A 20,601-nucleotide genomic window follows, 5' to 3' on the forward strand; every position below is an offset into this window, starting at 1 on the left:
CCTGTTAAAACTACACTATTAATCTATATTGGGCTTTACACAGATGTGGACATGTCAGTGTGACAATCCTCCACCAATTGAAGTGTAGCTATGTAAGGTCTATCTATGCACAGGGCAAATGCATTATCATAGTGTCAGAAATATAATATGTTCATATTTAGAATAGAATAGAAAATACTTTCAGGTGGATTCATCATCCACCTTGAGGGAAATTCAAGTTGTCCAACAGCTTACAAGAGATAACACATAAATAACCAAAAATTATATAAATACTAAGTAAACGTGTGTAGCCTAACAAATAAGCATTATTTTTGTTTAATAATAAAGCAATGACTGTAACATGTGATTGTTATTTTGCATTGTGTTAAGAGTTTGAGAGACGCCTTCAAAATAAGTGCCTGTATCTTTAGACAATGGAGCAATAAAACTAACTAACCCTTTTTTTTTAGCCGATTGTTTTACTGATCATAGGAAAATTAAAAGGTTTAAGGACTCAGACTGAACTGATTTACTGCAGTTTTACAAGCTGGTTGTGTCTTTTATGTCCATGCAAATACAACCCTGAAATAAAAGTGTCAGGTAAATGTTGTAAAAACATATATTTCCCTCTGGAAGTGGAACAGAAGCAGATGCAGTGTCCCAAACAGAAAACACATGCACCTCCAAAACTATACTGTGCACTGCTGCTGACTGACTTAGCAAAGTGGGATGCCGCTGATCTTTCATGCACACAAAAAAAAACCTCTGTAATAAAATAAAAAGCAAAACAGCATGTGGAGATTTACAAGTTACATTAGCACCAAGCAGAAGTCTCCACAGCCAGAAAATTGAAAGCAGCAACACAGTCTCAGTTATTCAATCAATATTTATTGCTGAAAATGAAATAACTCGATATGTATATTAGTTGCAATCTCTGCAGGGAACAGACCGATTCTCTGCAGCAACAGTGAAGTCAAGTCAGTTTCTGTATACAAAGCAGATGCCAATTAAAAAAAACAAAAAAAAACCCCACACACACACATCAGGAAGCAGTTTATTAATCACATACAGCCCTACTGCTCTCTGAATGCATAACTGTAGCCACTGCTTGCTGGCTGCCTTGAGCAACGGCTCTGAAGCTGAGCATGATTAAAACGACCCGTTTTTTTTGGTGGTTACAGAATTTTATTCAGCCTGAATCCTGGCTTTTCTTTTCTTTTTCTTTTAATATATTCTCTTTTAAAAACAAACTGTAGTCGATGATGGTAGAAGAGCGCGTGTGTTGAGACTAGGGACCACAGCTCTACCATGTAAATACCTTGACACAAAGACAAGCCATGCTGTAACTGCAGAGGAGCGCCGTCATGAGCAGTGAGTGTTTTTAATTCTCAGGTAGTCTACTAAATGAAAACACTCAGATATGTGCATAGGCTTTTTCGATTCTGGACACTTTGCTGATGCAACCAGTCCCAACAGCTCGCTACAGTCCCTTCACTCCTCTGGTCTGAGGTCTGGATGCAGCCTCAGGACCGGCAAAGTCACATCGAGTCAGGGAACGAACGGGTCACAGACTCACAACCGACAACATCCTCAGAATATCTGTAAGGCAATCTGTTGATTCTGTCTGTCACTGTGCTGCGTCAGCTCTCTGAGCAGTTTAAATTACTGAAGAAACAGTAGTTAACATGATGTACAGAAACGTCTTCAACAAGAACAACGAACAAAACAAAAAAAATTAAAATACAATCATTAGCTGGATAAAAAAAAAAACAGCAGCCAAACAGTTTGGTTGCTCTCAAACATGTTCACACTTTCTCTTGTTCATGTGTTTAAAGCTACATCTTTAAAAAAAAAAAAAAAGAAAGAAAGAAAAGAAACAAACATTAAATGAAGGAAGGAGGATTTCATTTAGAGAATTGCAGGATTGGAATTAGCATAGAAGAAATTTCATTAGTGCGTAATGCGACAAATATGGCCGAGTGTAATATCGCAGTCCCAACATAAAGGTTCATTCCCTTCCCTTTTGACACATTAACAGTCCCGCTGATAATAGTAGTGTACAGGAGGAATCTTCTGGGAAGACAAAGAAGAAGGTTGCATATCATTTAAAAACACTACAGAGAGGAGTAAACATTTAATGCTCATATATAGCTAAAGTTTCCTGTTAGCCACAGTGTCACCGTTTCCTTTTTTTAGAAGGGTGTTAATTCATTTCAACAGCTGATGCGTGGTGACATCACCTCTGTACAAGCCAATCACGACGAGCCTGTAATGACTGGGTTTGATTAGTTAAAGCGTAAGGCTTGCATTTTTGTAGTACAGCTTTTATATGCGCGTTACATACAGCTGCTTATTATTCATATGGAATAAAAATTACGTTAAGTATTTCAATTGGATTGGAAATGGATTTAAATACATATTTCATAGTCTTAGTGTCAAAGAGTAGTCGTGTTACTGTCTCCCACCTGCACTAGTCATGCAGTGGGAAGATCATCTCCCTTTGTGAATGTTTTTTCAACACGACTCAGACCTGCAGAAGAGTCCCTGTCATGAGAGTAGCTCCTGTCATTGCACTTTAAATAAAAAGTTAACGATGATTGTGCAAATCATACAAATACCACTCTGCTCTTCATCTTTGGTCCTGTTGGTCCACCGTAAGGAAACGTTACGGTTTTACAGCAGGGAGAGTTTTTTTTTTTTTTTTTTTTTGCCCTTTACCCCCCCACAGTGAAGTAAGGTAAGCGACGGCCCGCACCAGTCTCCTTCTGTCCGTAACAAGGCCATAAAAGCACTTAAAGATTTCAAAAATGTTGCATAAAATCAAATTAAAAAAAAGAGAAAAAAAAAGAAACATGCTATACAATATCCTCTGAAACGCCATCAATCCTGGACAGGCTGCCTTCCTTCATCCACGCATATGTAAGCACAGGAAGCACTTGAGCAGGATGTGGCGATAAAAGAGGATATTTTTTCCATCTGCACAGCTCTCCCATTCACGACGCAGGAGCCCCAGTATACAAGCTGGACATTAGGGGGAGTAGGTTAGCCAGGAAAAAGTTCAGTTCAGTTTGCCAGTGCAAAGTTTGAGGTGGAGGTGGCTGATGGTGGTTGTTGTTGTGGGAGGGACTGAGGTGACGAAGGTGGTGGGGGATGAAGGGAAGGTGGAGGTCACACGTGTGGCTCCCCCATGGTAGAGGTAGAGCCGTTGGCTTTGCTCTTGCTCTTGCTCTTGCGGTTGAGCATGCGGCTGAGCGTGGCCGTGCGGCTGGCGCGCTCCACCGCGGCCGGAGACTCCAGGTAAACCAGGTCATTGTGCGACTGGCTCATCCCCGGGTCCTTCCGCTGGTGGCGCCGCCGGAAGAAGAGTTTGGCGCTCTTCTGTAGGAAGCTGCCTGTAAGCAGAGAAGGAAGGAGAGAGACACTGTCAAACAAGAAGACAAGAAAAAAAAATGTGACAGAGAAACCTTCAGGAACACTTTAGGGTTTGTTTGAAGTATCTGAAGTGGCAGCAGCTTAGTTTAAGGACAGCTGAAGCAGCAGAGGCACAGAAAGAAACTCGAAGTTAGTTGGAAACTGTTATTGCTGGTGAAAGAAATCTGGCGGGGATGGAGCACACTGAAAATATAAAAACAACTATTTATTCCCCCCCCTGGCATTGTAAAACTTTCCTCTGTAAAAGAGCTTGGTCAAACTTTGGACACTCTGCCACTTGTAAAATCATGTTTAATCAGCAGCTAACATGCACTGAACTGTAGTGGCTTTCCTTCTGTGTGTCAAAAAGCCACTCCAGAGCTGTGTAAGTATTCACTGAAACAAAAAGATTAAACATTCGGTGGAAAAAACTATGTGCTCCTTTTCTGAACACAGCTCTCATCTACTCCTTATGATTTTATACAGATTTTGTTACTGTATCCTTAATATTATTGCTAGCCTAAGTTTTTTTTATTCTCCTAATTATCGTATCTGTATTTTTTATTCTATTCTATTGGAGCTGCTGCTGTGACACAATCTTTAATTGTCGGTGCAAGCTATTTTTAGAATGGCGGAGCAGAGCCGTGAGCCTCTGTAGCGTAGCTCTGAGCAGCTCGCGGCTCTGCTCCGCCGTTCTAAAAATAGCTTGCACCGACAATTAAAGGTAACAAACCTACTCCTAAACCTATAGGGATTATGGCAATAGGCCAATTTGTCAAACTGTTAATAGCCTACTATTCTATTCTATTCTAAACACGACGTCACTCACTTGACTTTTTATAAGGAGCGCTGACATTAAATATACTGTGTGGATTTTCTTTAACAACATAAACCAGCATTATGAAAACTAATGTGTTACACTGAAGGAGATATCAGTGAACCAATCGGACACAAACAGGCAATATAAAAAAACACTACGTATTCTGATACCAATCGATTTTGACATACACTGCATATGTCAAAAACATGGGAGTTAAAATAAGTTAAATGAATATGATTTATATGGAAAATGGACTAACAAGTGTTCTGATGCTGATCATGTTATTTCAGTCGAGTGGGGGTGTGTGAATGTTTTTCAGCTTCTGAATCAGAAAAAGCTGGAGAACCACTCATCTGTATTGTGCAGCCCCACAGCAACAATAAAGCATCTAAAACCATCTACTGCGTGAGCTAATATCTACTGATGTTACATTAACGGCAGAATGAACCTGAGGGTGTCGTCTACTCTAGAAAACTACACAAACTAGAGCACCAGAGTAACTAACCCATGAAGTAACTTACTCTTCTGGACATAATGTGAGCTTATCACTGCTCTCCTCTGAGATGGCAGTGATGAAAGTTGGAAAAGGAAAAGTTGAACAGACAGAGAGAAAGGAACACAAAAACAGACTGCATCACAACAGGCTGAGGACGTAAAAGAAAGATTAACTGTGTAGAATAGGGATGTCGCAATTATACATTTTCTGTACAATTATCGTCAGAAAAATAATCACGGTATTACGATTATTCATTCATTTCACAACACTATGAATGTGTTAAAATCAAATATAGTCAAAATACAATTACATTACTCATAGCAAAATATTTCAAGTATTTATTATATCATATGACCAATTATTAATCCCCCTGGGGAAGTGTTTGAAAAATTCAGGTCTAAATTGTTATTTATACCAAAAGTCTATGTTTATTTTAGTAGTTTTTGTTTTGTTTTTTGAAATTACAAATGACACACATTTAAATTCCTACCAATTCAATGTTACTTTAGTTAAATGAAATGTATGTACAAAGCAAAAAATAAACTTCTTCCTCAAGATATCCAGAATCTGTTTAAAATGAAGGATTCCAGTTATAACCTGAGAAGACCACTATTATTTGAGAAACCAAAGACTCGAACTACTGTAAAAAACCACTGTCTTTCTGTTAGAGGGGTTAACATCTGGAATTTTTGTCCTGAAAATATTAAATTATGCTGGACTCTAGTCAGCTTTAAAAGAGTTTATAAGAACATAATTTCTCGTTACAGTATGGAAAATTAAGTTAAATGATTTTGTACTATTTTGGGTTATGCGCTGTGTACAATTCTTTATTTTGTTGTGATCAGAAATTTAAGTGTACTGATTAATTTCAAATGTCTGTGATCTGATCCTTTTGTATTAATGCGTATAATTAAAAAAAAGAAAGAATTTAAGGTAAAAGGGGTAGGGGTATATAAGCTTTGGCTTCAACCTACACCCTTTCGGTTATATAAGCTTGATATATACCGAAATAAATAAATTCATTCATTCATTCAGTTAAATGGACCAGTATCTGTGCAATTACCTTTATTTTGGTGCAGATCTGCCAATATGGTTCCAACGTTATCTTTTTTGGAAAGTAACGGTATTTAGGAAGCTTCACGATTAATTAATTGTGGCTTTTAATACCACGATTAATTGTGAAAACGAGTAATCGTGACATCCCTAGTTGTAGAATGACGCAGAAGAACATTTAGACATTGACTCAGGACGGTCAGCGTGGCCAGCCCCCTCACCTCTGCTCTTCTTGCAGTTCACCTCAGACACACACATGGACAGCGAGGTATGGTCTAGATCCTCTCCCGCCTGGCTCTCCCAGTCCTCCGGGGGCCGGCCGATCCCGCTGGGGCCTTCCTGGGGCTCCGACGTGTCCGGGGGGCTGCTGGGTCCCGATGCGATCGCCGTGGTCACATCCTGTGTGGAGCTGCCCTCCGACATGGAGGCGTCCATCGCTGCGGCGTAGCCCGCCATCAGAGCGAGCTCATCATCCTGAGACAACGGCGTCTGTGGAAGCATATTCACATTTTTAAATTAAAATCAATATCTGCTCAAGTGACGTTTCCAGAGTTGCACAAAAAAAATATTTACTTTGGCAGCTCTGAGGATCTCGTTTAATCTAATTTAGGTTGGAGCATAGTGGGATTTGGCAAAAAAAAAACACTGGAAAGTCAAGTTTTGATCAGGGCACATGAAGTATACTTTAACAAAATAAGGAGAATCCTCCTGCTCCTGACTAAGCAATTCTTGTTTCTGTTTCTTTCCTCTGTCATAATCAATGACAGGTTACAGCAGACGAAGGCTGGGAACTGGCATCTACTGGCTTTTATTTAAAGGGACAACGAGGAGTTTCTCCATCGGCAGAACGAAAAATTCTGTGACAATAAAAAAGTCTCATATTAATGTGGATGAATCTACGTTACCCACACTTGTTAATGGGCCCATTTTCGATAAATATATCGTTTTGTCTCTATCGTTATTTTGTTATTATTAGTGGTGGCCGAAATGCTGGGTGAGTCGACCAGCGTTTCCTTACTTTCGTTTTGCGGACGCTGCCCGGCGAGTCATGAGAATAACGCAGCCGAATCACCGTTTATGGTCAGAAGAACTACGACGGTATGTGATCGTCTTCGAACCTCTGACTTTAATTCTTGATGAATGAAAACATGAGTCTGTCTTGCGCCGGTCAAAGAATTTCACGGTGCACGCGGAGGCTCAAATGTAGTGTGAAAACACTTCGCTTTTCCAAAATTCCTCGTTGTTCCTTTAAATTCCTGTACATCACATAAATGAAAAACTCCTCTACCAATGTGAAATAATAAAAGTGAAGCAGTGTGAGTTTCTGAGAGGACAAGACGGGAGCTCGTCCTTACTTTGGCGATGCCAGAGATGATGATGGTGCTCTTCTTCACAGGGGATTTGAGCTTCTGCTTGGCCGACTGGTGCAGCTGTCTGATGGCCGCCTCGGCCACCGGGTCCGTGCCGTTGAGCATCAGCAGCTCGGTGTCAGAGGAGGACAGGGCCTTGCTGACCGTGGCGCCCAACATGGACGTCTGCTCTGAAACACGGCGCTCTGACAGCTTGGGCTTGTTGACCACGGCCTTCTGGGCAGAATCTGAGGAAACGCAAAGTTATTTTAATCGACTGCTTCAAGTGAGAAATTGTTGGAATTTGATCATTCTCGTTCGAGTTGGACAAAACTGCGGCTGTGGTTGATATGTCTTACAATAAAAAGTGTAGCTCTTTATTATCATGATATTAGTAATTAGAAAATCCCTGTTGACATCTAGAAAGTCTGTTCTACTATTTGAGATCAGCACGTTTAAACACCCGTCATGTTTTGTTTTGGAGATCGCTGACACATAGCTGTTCAAACACTCATGTGTGTGTGTACTCCTTCTGTGTTGCATTTTAATTACAAATGTGATGTGTTTTCATCTCTGGACTTCTTCAAAGATAGAGCTGGTCAAACAGTGTATTTCGACTGTTTACACTGTGTAATTAAGTCTTACATACGTTACACACAACCCTCTAATTACTCTATTTATGGTTTCGGTGTTTGTTCCCATGGCGCAGCATCCCATCTCCAACTGGTATTATAGTAACGAGAGTCATGAAAGCCTCTCTGTGATGCTGCACCGAGGCACAGCGGTGCTTTGAGCTAAATGCTAACAGGCGCAGCGGCAAAGTAAACATGCCAGTGTTTACCAGGTATAATGTGTTCACCGCCATCCTCACAAAAACTGGATGGTGCAGTCTGGTCATTACCATCCAGAGAGCCAGGGCTTGTTTCTGTGATCACTGCAGAGTTTCCAACTGTTTAATTTGGAGTGGTGATGCAATTACCAGGGATTTGCATACGAATGACAGCTAATTACCACATTAGCTCAACACCAACATGTGAAGGGTTGATTCTGGCGGTCCAATTGATACTAATCAGACATTCATTCACATGAATAAGATGTGATTACTTCTAGTTAATCGTGTATTTAAAGCGCCAAAAAGATTTGTCAACGCTGAGAGGCGCTAATGACGGTCGTATATCAGCAGACAATAACAGACTTGTTGCCAATTCCAGTGACTCCACAATGGATTAAGAGGATGCTAAAGCTTCTGATAGCACAGCCTATATCATTGTCTTGGTGTGGGAACTCATGAATAATGAAAACCTGGGAGCACTCACAGTCTCTGTGCACTAACATTTGTATTTTTTAACCAGTGAGGCTGTTCTTACACCAGCAGTAAAAACAAACTATTAATGATATTTTATACATCAATAATGGGGGAAAACCAAGCCCAACTGATTCGACATTTTAACTGATTGAGGAATAAAAGAGTTCCTCAGTCTATTTAATCTAGCCATAGATATAGAGTCCCTATGGCTAGATTAAATAGACTGAGGAAATCTTTTATTCCTCCATCGGTTAAAATTGAATCAGCTGGGCTTGGTAGGGTCTGAATAGCTTAGTGTAGGGACTTGGAGGCACTGCAGCCACTTTGATGCTACGTATAGCACGTCACATGTCTGATGTTTGTCTTGTGTTACATTCTGTTAAAAACATTTTTTTTTGCATTGTTTGATGTGATATTTTGTTTGATGTTATATTGTGTTTATATTTTGTAATGTTTCTTTGTCACGAGGAACAAGTGTCTTGGACGCAAGAAAAATTTCAGAAGTGATTCTGACAATAAAAAAAAAAAAGAAAGTACTCAAAATGTCTTCTCTGATTCTCTGAGCCGTACCTATGTTGAGTCCGAGTGGGAGCGGTCGGCCTGGTTTGCTCTTCACTGCGGTGATGGTGGTGACCACCGTGCCACAGGGCATGACTGTACGGTCCATCTCCACCCTCTTATTGGAGGCCGGGGTCGGAGGGTGCCAGGACCTCACCTCACTGGGCTCCAGGTAGGTAAACTGAGGAATCCAAATTATCCATGGTTAATATTATTCTGACAGTGTGTTTAAATAAATGAAAAAAAAACCCCTCAGATACAGGAAAAGAAAGAAAGAAAATCTCTTAATTAATCGAAGTCAGTGATGATCTTGGTCTTACGTCAGTAGTAAGTGATCCGGTCTCCGTGTCTTTGGTCATGAGTGCAAATGTTTGCTGTCCTTTGGGCTGCTTCTTCACAAGATCAAAAGGCACTGACACCTGACCCAGTAAGCAATCTGACAAAGAGAAAACATTAATCATGAGGTCTGATTGTACCAAACCATGTGACAGTCACAGCTCATGAACAAAAGGAAGTGAATCGTCTCTAAAGGAAGCCAGTGTTTTTCAGGGAGGGGGTTTCTCTTACTCTCTTGAGCTTGTCCATCATTCACCAACTGAATACTGAGCTCTTTTGATCGTCCATTCAATTCACTGGTGACAACATGGAAAAGAAGAGGCGACATGTAAACAGACTGCGGATAATAAACAATGAACAATCCTCGTCTTTGCGGTGCTCTGCAGTAAAACTTACAAAATAAAGGGCTGGTCCCAGGCAGGATTGGTTATGTCTTTCAAAACAGATGTGTTAAACTTCTGTGGAGGATCATCTAACTGCAGTACACACAGAGGATTTATGCTGCCTGCAAACACAGAAACAAAAAAACATGTCAGTTTGCATCACAGGAAAAAGATAAAGAAAAAAAAAAAAAAAACACAATGTGTGGTCCAAGGGATAAGAGTTTGACTGACAGCTTGTCAAATATAATGTGCTGTGGGAAGATTAAAAGTTGCTGTGGTCACTTCCACAGCTTTCGCTTTAATGGACAGAGGGGAATTCAGCCAACATCATATGTATAAATTATGTATAAATTATAGGAGAGCTCTTCCTTTTGCACAAAAGGATGAGCACAGGCAGATGAGAGCCATTTGAAACTGAACCAGCGGCCACAAGCAACGCCCTGATACGGCGAAAGTGCTGCCTCATAACGAATACAATGTCAGTGAGAGAGGCTCAAAGAGCAGAGCACAAAACAGGAAATGCCACAAGCGGAGCTGAGAAGAATTGGTCTTCATTCGAGGGAAGCAAAACAGAAAGTGACTGTTGAATGCTGCTGTGTCACGTCTCTCCACATTGTCTAGTAGTGAATGCTTAAGAAGATGGCCAGACAAGTCGACCGATGCCTCACAATTAGAGGATGACTCATCGCAAAGGCCAGGAAAACAAAGTTGTTGTGGCGGGTGATGTGATGCTCTAAAATTAGACAGCGGTTTTAATAACCTCTTATCCACTCATAGCATCTTGTCCTCTGGTTTCACGACTTGACAACACCCCGGTGCTTCGTTTTCAGACTAATCGTAAGAAGAATCTCTCATTTTATGGGTGTGGTGGTGGTGGTGGTGGTGTGTCACTGCTGTGGATTCATTATTGACATGATCGGCAGCTGGAAGCGGCAGATTACCTACCACCTGCGACACCGAGAACCACCTGAAACTCAAAATCTAGTCCCAAGTTTGTCGAGAGACTTCTGGACAGGACGCACACACAGATATGTTGACATAATAAACGAAAGCCAGACAGAAACAGTTCCTAACAACACAGACATGAGAGAAATATGTGAGATAAATTATCGACTATGGGAGTCTAAGTCTAAGAAATACAACACAGTGATAAAACAGCTCCAGTATTTTTGAGATGATTCAGCAAGCGGCGTCTTTTGTTAACTTGATTGAAAAATGTAATTAAAGAAATGGGCAGAAATTGTAGGAAATCTGCTTATTAGCTTATCATAATGAGAAGGAGGGTGGCACCGTGGTAGAGCGGTTACTGCTGTTGCCTCACAGCAAGAAGGCAAAGCAAAGCAAGGCAATTTTATTAGTATAGCCCATTTTTACAAACAGTTTGTCTCAAAGGGCTTTACATGGCATCATAACAACATCCTCTGCCTTTAGATCCTCGCATCCACTGAGGGAAAACTCCCGGGAAAACCCTTTTAACAGGGAAAAATCGGAGAAACCTCAGGGTGAGCAACAGAGGACGGTGCAGACGTGCAAAATTTGGCGTGAACGAACAACATAGAAGAGGACCGGTGTGGCGTTGAGGCCAGAGAATTGTGGGATTTGTAGTTTTTGAACGATCGCAGGTTGTGATCTTTACTTGCATAATTTTCCCGGTTCGCACATGTATTTTTTTTAGGGTCAAATGCGAGTGAAATGCTCATCAATGGTGGGCATAAGAAAATTTAAGACCTGTCTAAAATTATTTAAGACTTGAACACAATAATTCAACAAATTGAAGACATTTTAAGGCCTAAAATTTAGATTTTCAAATTTTAGGCTTTTTAAGACCCCGTGGATACCCTGGCAATAGATGTTGTATGCAGACAAGAAAACAGTTTATAACACAGAATATGGAAAACATAAGGTTTGGGTTCTTTCCATGCATGTTCTCCCTGCATCACTGCTGGTTCTCATCAACAAGGCTGATCAGTGCCTCTAAAGTGCCAGTAGGTGCGATTTGTGTGTGTTGTTCAATCAGACTCGTATTCTGTCCAGCCCTCAACTACTGTTCAATAAAGCTTAAGACACCGCCATCAAATCAGAGGCATCAGATCTTTTACTTTGCATTTGTCTTCACTGAACAGATATTTGCAGTGAGCTCAGCTAGCTGTGTGGCCGTGTGATGTGGTTAAGTTGCTGTTATCACAACATGGTGATCTGAATAACAAAGGTGACAAACATCTAACCTGCAGCATTTTCCTCTTGATTGAGAGTCACTCGGATGTTTTTCACCAGCAGCTTCCAGTCGTGGGCACGAGGGGGTTTTGGGGGTGAAGCCACTTTGTTTTGGATTTCCTGTTGGAGAAACCACAGCAACTGAATAACTTTTTCATATAGAAAGTAGCACAATGCTCTAACAAACACATGATCAAAGGCTTTCTTGGAAAACTAAAGTGTCAACAACCTTTTTGGCAGGTGGAGCTGTGTTTGTGTTGATTGTAAAATCGTCAAGTATCAGAAATACAAAAACATTTATATTGGAATTAAACATCACTTCTGGCTTCTGTCAACATCACAAGAATTTGAATGAGGAGTTTATTCATAGTATTCACTGTGAAAGAGACAATACAACCATAGTTTGAACAAGCCAGTGGGAATCTATGGAAAACAAGCCTGCTGACAGAATGAGCGTTTGTCTATGATTTGCATTGGATTTTCATTATGAACATGGACGATTTGCATCTTAAAAAGACAAGTTTAAGCTTGAAAGATCGGTAAATAATATTGTACCAGAGTTGATTTAGAATACATTTGCACATCAAGATAAATGGCCTGGTTGAACCAGTTGGCTGAGATTACACTGAACTCACAGATTCAGAGAGATGTCTGATCTGCTTGATCATTTTAAACCTTTAAGCCACATGCAGAGTTGGTAGGATTACCTCAGTTACTTAGTGACAATTAGCTGATAATTTAACAATTTAATCAAACATTTCCTAGTTACAGATCTCAGCTCTAATAATTTGCCAGTTTTGACCATTTCAATGAAAATAAAACTAACTGTTTTCTTTATTTTACATTTAATAGGATTAATCAGGCTAGTAAATGTACCAAGTTTAATATATAGTTGTGAACTGAGGCTCAGTCACAGTGGTCATTATATACCGTAATTGCCTCATAAACATGACAGATGCTTTGTCACAAAAAAAAAAAGTTATGCAGTGTTGTTGTAACTCCACATGACATCATGTGACAGCTGTGCAAAGTGCACATCAGTGAAAATATTTTTGTAAATGCATGGCAGCGTGATAAACTATGGTGAATTTACTCTTTAGACTTTTGGGGCAGAGGTTTGTCAGATTGCAGCACACAGAAAACACGCACTGCGTTCTTGTGTGGCAGCTGTTGCAGCGTCATGCATCAGGTATGACACCTCCACTCACCTTGACCTCTGAGGCCTGAGCAGCCCTGCAGCTCAGTAACAAAGAGGGACGCGTCGCACACAACAGCTGCTTCAACTGCTCCTTCACGGCTACTACACGGGAAGTGTTGGCATTGTCCTGACAGAGAGAGAGGTGACAATTTCAGATAAATTACACACATTATAAATATGTTCTGTTAAATGAAATAAAATTGAGGAAGTACTCTTTTACATAAGTGGTCTGAGCCAGAGAAAAATGTTTTACTTTTGACAATTTGGTCAAATAAAACATCTGTGCCTCTGTTTCGGTGCATCAGCATTTGTAAAAACAGCAGCCCCCCTTTCAAAAAAAGTTACCTGGGTGAAATTGGGCGTGACCTGCAGCTCCCCCGTCTCCAGCTGAGACACTCCCCAGCTCAACTTGACCTCATCTTCAGCTTCTTGCATCCGTAGATTAAGCTGAGGAGACACAGAGGAGAAAAAATCATGTCAACTTGTGTTCAAATGAATATGAAATAAAATGGTTTCTCCAGATATCAACTAACCATAATGAATTTCAGACTGGGATTAGTGTGAGGAAACTAAATCAAAAGTATAATCGTGGCTGCCTAGTGTTCTGTAACTCATACAGCTGCTTTCTAATGTTCCTGTGGACTGTTGTGAACTTGTGATCACATTGTTTGGTGACTAAGTTTCCAAACAGCAAGTGTTTAATGGACTCCACTGCAACAGTTCTCATCTCATATCATCGGAAATGATGATATGAGAGTGGATCAGGTTCAGGTTCAGGTTCAGGTTACTTTATTGATACCCAAGGGTTAACTAGTTTTGCAGTCGAGAGTTAAACAAGTAACAGAAAACGAACAATCAAATCAGAAACAGGACATTTAAAGTTCTTGGTAATTTGTTGGCAAATTCCAGGCAGCAAGGAATCGAACTAGAAACACCTTTTTCACATCATGAATATGTACTTTCTGATCGTTCCAAACCACAGCGTATGGATGGATGGGATTCATTTGTATTGTCTGATCGGAGAAAATTTGTGTGGTTTGATGAGAGTATAGGTAGTAATAATAATCTTTATTATGGACTCGGAAAAAAATGGTCCACTCTCATACACATACACATACACATACACATACACATACACATACACATACACATACACATACACATACACATACACATACAAGACAAAACAAAGCAAACAAACAAATTAAAATACAGTAATTTGTCACTGTTAGTTTAGAAGAGACGGTGCAAACTATTGTGCCAGTCCAGTGCTTGCGAAGCCTGGATGTGAACCGATATCCCATCATGGGGCAGGTTAAGGCCTTAATAATGCAGTTATCAGATAAGTCCAAACGACACATGAAATTGAAGTACCTCATGTGCTGTGGAGGATATAGGATGACATTAAAATACATAAAAATATTGTTCTGTTTTTGCTTTTCTCCGAAAATGTGTTCTGCATAATATGTCAGTATAATTAAAACGTAAAAGAACTGAAAGTAACGCTGCTGTGATTGTGAGTCAATCTTAAAAAGGAGGGGGGGGTTCCTAGAGAAGGTCACTGACACACCTCATCTGAGAGAGAAGATGAAGAAAGAGAATAAAAGAGAGAGACAACAAACGAAGCCGTCATGTCCTGGCTTGCCTGGATTCCAGCGAATGACAGCACAGATGCCTGTGATGTCAAACAACGGCTTTATCAGATAGTAAAAAGAACGTTTAGATGGATCTAGAAGAAAACAATCAGATCCTGCATTGATAAGACATGACTCATCTAAACTGGAAGATCATCTCAACATACTAATACAATCACTCTCAAGCCACTTGAATTGAAAAACAGAAATAGTTTATATAAAAAGGAGGAGGATAATGCCTTATTTGAATGAATTGTCATTTATATAGTAAAAAAAAAAACTCCTGTTGCCACCTGTTGTGAAGTCATACAACAGTGTTAGAGCCATTTTTTATTATTACACATGAGGTGATAAATAATTTAGATTTGTTGGATTTATCCTGATTTCGTATATATTTGAGGTTATAAGAGTGCCTATTGGTCAATAACAACTGCTCTCTTCTTATTGGCTGAGACGTGCGTAACGTGGTGTGTGCGTACTTTGGTTCAGTTGTGACTATGGAGACGAGGAGGGCACACTAGTTTTTGACCATGCTCATGATTATTGCCTAATTTTGGATTGCTGCACAGTTTTTTTTAATCTTTTGTTGTAACTTGAAGAAAGGTTTCAATAAAGAAAGAAGAACTGTGAGTTTTTGTGGCTTAAGACGCGCGTCAACTACCGTATATGCTCGCGCTCCATAGTTTTAGTGTGTGTTTAAAAAAGTAAAAAGAGACGGAGCCACACTTACAAACAGATATGTAAATGTTTTTTTTTTAAATTGCATGTCAAAGATGAATACTGCTTTAGCATGACATGTCACATGTGTGTCTCTGACCACATGCAAAGGGCCATATGGTGCAGCAGCAGTGTGTTAAAGGACAAAGTACACTACACCCAGCAGCGCACCACGGCCTTAACTGGGTGTATTATTATGTCCATCTACTGTCAATGTGCAGAGCTTCTGTTCCACATATTCCTGCCTCTGCGTGCGCTCATAACGCTACGAGCCAGGACCATTCTAGCTTGGATCTCTGTCAAAAGCTAACAAATGTTCCAGTGGATGGAAGGAGGCAGTTGAAAAGGCTTTCTGACTTTTTCCAGACTGAGCCGAAACAGTGAGAGTGAAAAAAAAAGAAAGAAAAAAAGAGGGGGGCGGACAAGAGGCTTCCTTTATGTTCCTGCAACAACAACAACTGATCCACAACCAAAACAAAAATGCCCCGACTCTAATCCTGACTTAAGCTTTGTAGCCTCTCACTCTGGTTGTATTTATGGCACAATGAGCTCAAGAGAGTTGACAAGCACCTTATTGGTTTAAAAATAGCCTTAATACAATTGGGTTAGCTTGTATCCATCCATACACACTAGTCAAGATTTAACTCCCAACCTTTGAAGAGGATAGAAGCTTCCAACAGCCTGATGTGCTTGGCTCTATCCATTACACATTCAAACACACCTACTTCATTTCAACACCACATCCCAGTCCTAATGTCAGTGTGGCTGAGACCTGAATACTACATTGAAGAGATGAGAGCGGTCAGATCCGAGGATGCCAAATAATAAAATGAATCACTATCATTTCTAGATAAGAGCAAGCAGTCATTAGTCCGGTTCTGTCATAATTTCATAGCATCATCATCATCATCATCATCATCGGTCCTGGAAAGGCTGCTGACGAAGGAGAAGGTTGACAAAGTGGGCCAGCCTTACTGGGAACAGGCCGGCTGACAGTGATTTTAATGAGGTCTTCGGGACATTTGCCAAACACAGAAAGATACCCCGACCATTTAATCTTCTGCTGCTGCCAGCAGAGAGCCGGCAGTGCCAGTCCAGGACATCATGTTTAATAAAATCTCCCATTAAAGTAAACCACAATGCCTTGCCAAAAGGATGTAACTCTGTTCTTTCAACGCCTCAGCACTAAAGGAAACACATTAGCATTATTTTCATAACTTTACTCGATGCTGTAGGAACAAACTGTAGAGGTTTTTTTACCTGCAGCTCCAGTGGGGCTATACAGACGGTGTATTTACAAGGATCTGCCGTGGCCATAGCTGTCGACGCCGCGCTGAGAGAGAACTGGAGCTTCTCCCCGACCACGCTGCAGGAAGCGGCCTGTTGGGAAGACAAAGTGAGACATCAGTGTCATGTAAATACACGGGGAATGTAAGAGCTAGAGCAGCGACTGGCTACAGCACATGCATGGAAATCACAAACGTAGTCAGAAAGGGAAAGAATGTGTCCTAATCCGCAAAGTGTCAAGTGTCAATTCATGAAATGCGTTGTAAAGTTGACACAATACACACTTTCATAGTTACCGTGTGTGTGTGTGTGTGTGTGTGTGTGTGTGTGTGTGTGTGTGTGTGTGTGTGTGTGTGCTGATTATTACACAGGAAACATCTGACCGAGACGGACTGAAGTAAATACCAGTGGAGGCAGAAGTCAGAGTTTACAACACGGTGTGTGGTGTTTACAACACTGACTTAAGCTGAAACAGATCCAGAGACAAAATATTTGCCCCACAAGTTCACTCTTCACTGTGAGACGCAGAGAACAACATCTGCACGAGCTTCCAAAGGTGTAATCAACAAATTCAATCGCGTGAGTCCAACAGAATCACCTTGACTGCAACTTAAACACAGTAAATTACCACACAATGAATGCTGAAGTGTCACCTTACTTGAAAGAAACACACTTATTCAACTGCATTCACAATGATTTCAGGTAGGTTGAGTTTGGTGTTAAATCCCTGAAAGGGGAAACCAAAGCATAAATATAGGTGCTGCTGATGCATTCCTGTCTGCCTGCTCCTCCTTAGTGCTGAGCTTGACAGATATATAAGCTTCTTAAAGCGCTCACGTACACACGTACATACACACACACACACACAGCAGCAGCAAGTGGGTAAAAATAAGCTTCTGTTGATTAAAACTCTCCACATTCAACACAACACAGAACACCTGGTATTTTGGTCCATATCACGATCATCACAAAGGAAGAGCTGAGTTTGCATTGGGGGAGCTGGGCAAAGCACAGCACGGCCAGAAACACAGCGAGCAATTTGTCCCTATTTGACCTCTCTGAAAAATGAAAGCATGCTGTCCACCAGTGACAGTTCACTGACACATGCTCATGCTCTGCAGCAGGTTTGCACAAAATCTGTAGAACTACCAAAACGAAGCTACATGCAAGCGTTCTGCAGCGCTTTTAAAGCACAAGGCTTCATTCATAGTGTTGTTTGATCTTTGCAATGGGCATGCATGCGGATGCCAGAAAAGGAATGCTAAGCAGATCAATTTACCAAATATAAATTACTGAAAGGGAAACGTCTGACGTAAAGTGAAAGAGTCGATGAGTTTGTGCTTCTCTAACGTGGGTTTTATGTTGCACTGGTTGAAGGATAGCTCCCTCTTAAATGATTTAGGGGAGGGAAGATCAATCTGTGGGACAGCCTTTGTCAATAAACCACATAAATAAGGAAACTAAAAATCTATAAAGCGTCTGCCTCTATAATCCAGATGAATGGAGAAGCCACAGTGGAAAATAACAGACTATTTTTCAGAGGTAAGGAATATGATACACACTCAGCATGAGAACAATTGATAACTGATCTCCCAGCTTGAAGGAAGATTGATGATAATCTGACAATGAGAATAAAAAGTTTACCTGGTTCCTGGCAGACTTCTGGAAATCAGACACATGGCTGACCGTGAGCTCTGATGCCTCAAGATCATCTTCTTCAAATGTCAACACAACAGTACCCTGATAAGAAAGAACAGAAGACAGAGGCGTGAAACAATGGCAGATAAACATTGCACAACTTTCAAAAAAGAAAAGAAAATGGAAAATGAAGCTGCTGCCAAAAAATGAGCAATGTTTTTTTTTTTGGCAGCATGAGTACATAGTATGCTGCTATAACTTGATTATAGTCAGGGATACAAAAACAAAACAAATCTGGGCATGGTCCAGGGAGTGATTGAGGAATATGCAAATTGCAGCCAAAGTGGATAGAAAAATGTGACACGGTGCACTTTGTTTATTGGAGTCACCTGCTGCCTGCCACACAGAGGAGTGGTGGCCTGGCTGGTTGGCCGGTCAGTCAGTCATGAGACTTACTTACCCCACGCTTCCTCGATTCGTCGCTCAGAGCCCTGCACCAAGCTCCTCTCCATTGACTCTTCCAGCTTCTCAGTGACAGCGCCCATTCCAGCAGAGCGGCGGCTTCCTCCTTCGCCGCATTGTCCTCTGCTGCTCTCTGCTCGTTTCCTACAGCCTTGTGCTGGTAATACTGTACGAAGTACACTATCAGAGTGACCAGGGATGCGACGAACAGTGTGACCATGCATAGCCACTGCGGATCATCCTCCACCAAACCAAAAAAATATGAACTGGCACTTTCCGAGTCGGACATTCTTTGAGAATGAAAACGACGATCACAGCCTTTTAACACACCTCCTCTGAGAAATTTCCTGGCAACCTCATACTATTTTTTTTTCTTTGGTCGGGGGGGGACGGCGAAGTCAATGAAGGCAATCACCCGAAACTGACTGAAACAGCACAGATCTCAACCCCCAAAACAAATTCTGCTTATTGTTATCCATTTTTTTGCAGAGCTCCATAGCAGCATTCATAAAACACCACAAGGCGATCCAATGCAACACCCCCCCAATAAAAAAAAACAAAACAAAAAAAAAAACACAACGAAGGCTGTCTGAGTAGCAGACCTACACCATTGTCAAAGAGCTAAGGTACAGTCAGTCTCTGGGTCCACACAAACCTGCAGCAGAGTGGCACCGTGTCGTCCTCTCATTGAATACGCTTGTTAGCTTAGTTAGCTAATCTTCGCCACGGTCCCTGCTGCTGCTGCTGCTGCTGCTTATTAACTAGCTGTTCTTATTTTTTTTTTATGAAGCGCTTAAGTTTCAAAAAACAAAAAAAACGAAACTTATTTCCGAACTCAGTGGTGGTTATAAGTTCCTCCAGATGTTGATGATGATGTTGAACAAGAGTCCCGCGGAAACATCCTGAAAGCGACGGGAGCAGAGCCGCTGCCGCTGGACTCGCTCTGAACCAACTACTGCTGCTGCTCTGAGCGGATATGTGGCACAAACTGTAACTCCCAGAATGCACCGCGGCGAAATGCGAGTTTGTTTTTGTCGGATGACTGTGCGAACTACTGAGATAATGGATATGATGAGAAACTAAAATTTCCAGTTTTACTTGATTAGTTTGTTAATTATTTTATTTTACAAATTTTTACATACATAAATCTAAATGTTCAGGCAAGAAGCCAAATTTTCTTCTGGAACAGTCTGCGTATGTTAAATAGCCTAATATATCTCCTCTATATGATTGTGAAAATAAAAAAAGTTGTTAAAACATATCATCTTTGTAAACTCTACAAAATGTTCATTGAATATGTTTTTTTTCTCTTTTTGTCTTGTTGTCACCCTTAAACCCTGTATTGATGTTGTATACACTTATCCTTGTCTGTATTCATCTCCTGTGTTGTTGTCAATAAAGCAGGAAAAAAACTGAGATATACTGAGATTTATATAAAAATAAATGATATTCCACTATTTCATCTATATCATATCATTTTTTTGTATATGGATCATAAATAGCCTTGTCTGTGACATTATTAATATTATCCTATTGCTGGGTAAATACATAAATATCGCATCCATTGTATGTATTTTTTTCTCTCCAATTGCTCAATCACCAACTGAGGCTGACCGTTGGCTTATACATTATTTCTTTCAGTGATGAGTTATAGTTTTTGAGTACATTATCCAAAGAAGTTGCGGTAAAAACTACAACAGTCTATGGTAAAAAGTTAAAAACCATAAAACAAACCAGCAAGAGTATTTTGACCTACGCGA

General features: G+C 40.7%; 1 protein-coding gene across 1 annotated transcript; it reads right to left on the reverse strand.

Moving 5' to 3' along the window:
• Positions 1 to 994: 994 nt before the first annotated feature.
• c2cd2 (C2 calcium dependent domain containing 2) lies at positions 995 to 19,779 on the reverse strand. Its single transcript, XM_083986578.1, has 13 exons — positions 18,840 to 19,779; positions 18,386 to 18,481; positions 16,715 to 16,834; positions 13,449 to 13,550; positions 13,114 to 13,230; positions 11,917 to 12,025; positions 9,705 to 9,813; positions 9,540 to 9,604; positions 9,293 to 9,408; positions 8,985 to 9,153; positions 7,115 to 7,356; positions 5,981 to 6,248; positions 995 to 3,371 (listed from the first exon to the last, which is right to left on the reverse strand). The coding sequence occupies exons 1-13, from the start codon at positions 19,128 to 19,130 to the stop codon at positions 3,148 to 3,150; spliced, it is 2,028 nt and encodes a 675-aa protein (XP_083842704.1). The 5' UTR covers positions 19,131 to 19,779; the 3' UTR covers positions 995 to 3,147.
• Between the last annotated feature and the right edge of the window lie 822 nt (positions 19,780 to 20,601).

Source organism: Trachurus trachurus (assembly GCF_905171665.1).
Source record: "Trachurus trachurus genome assembly, chromosome: 14".
NCBI classification, from domain to species: domain Eukaryota; kingdom Metazoa; phylum Chordata; class Actinopteri; order Carangiformes; family Carangidae; genus Trachurus; species Trachurus trachurus.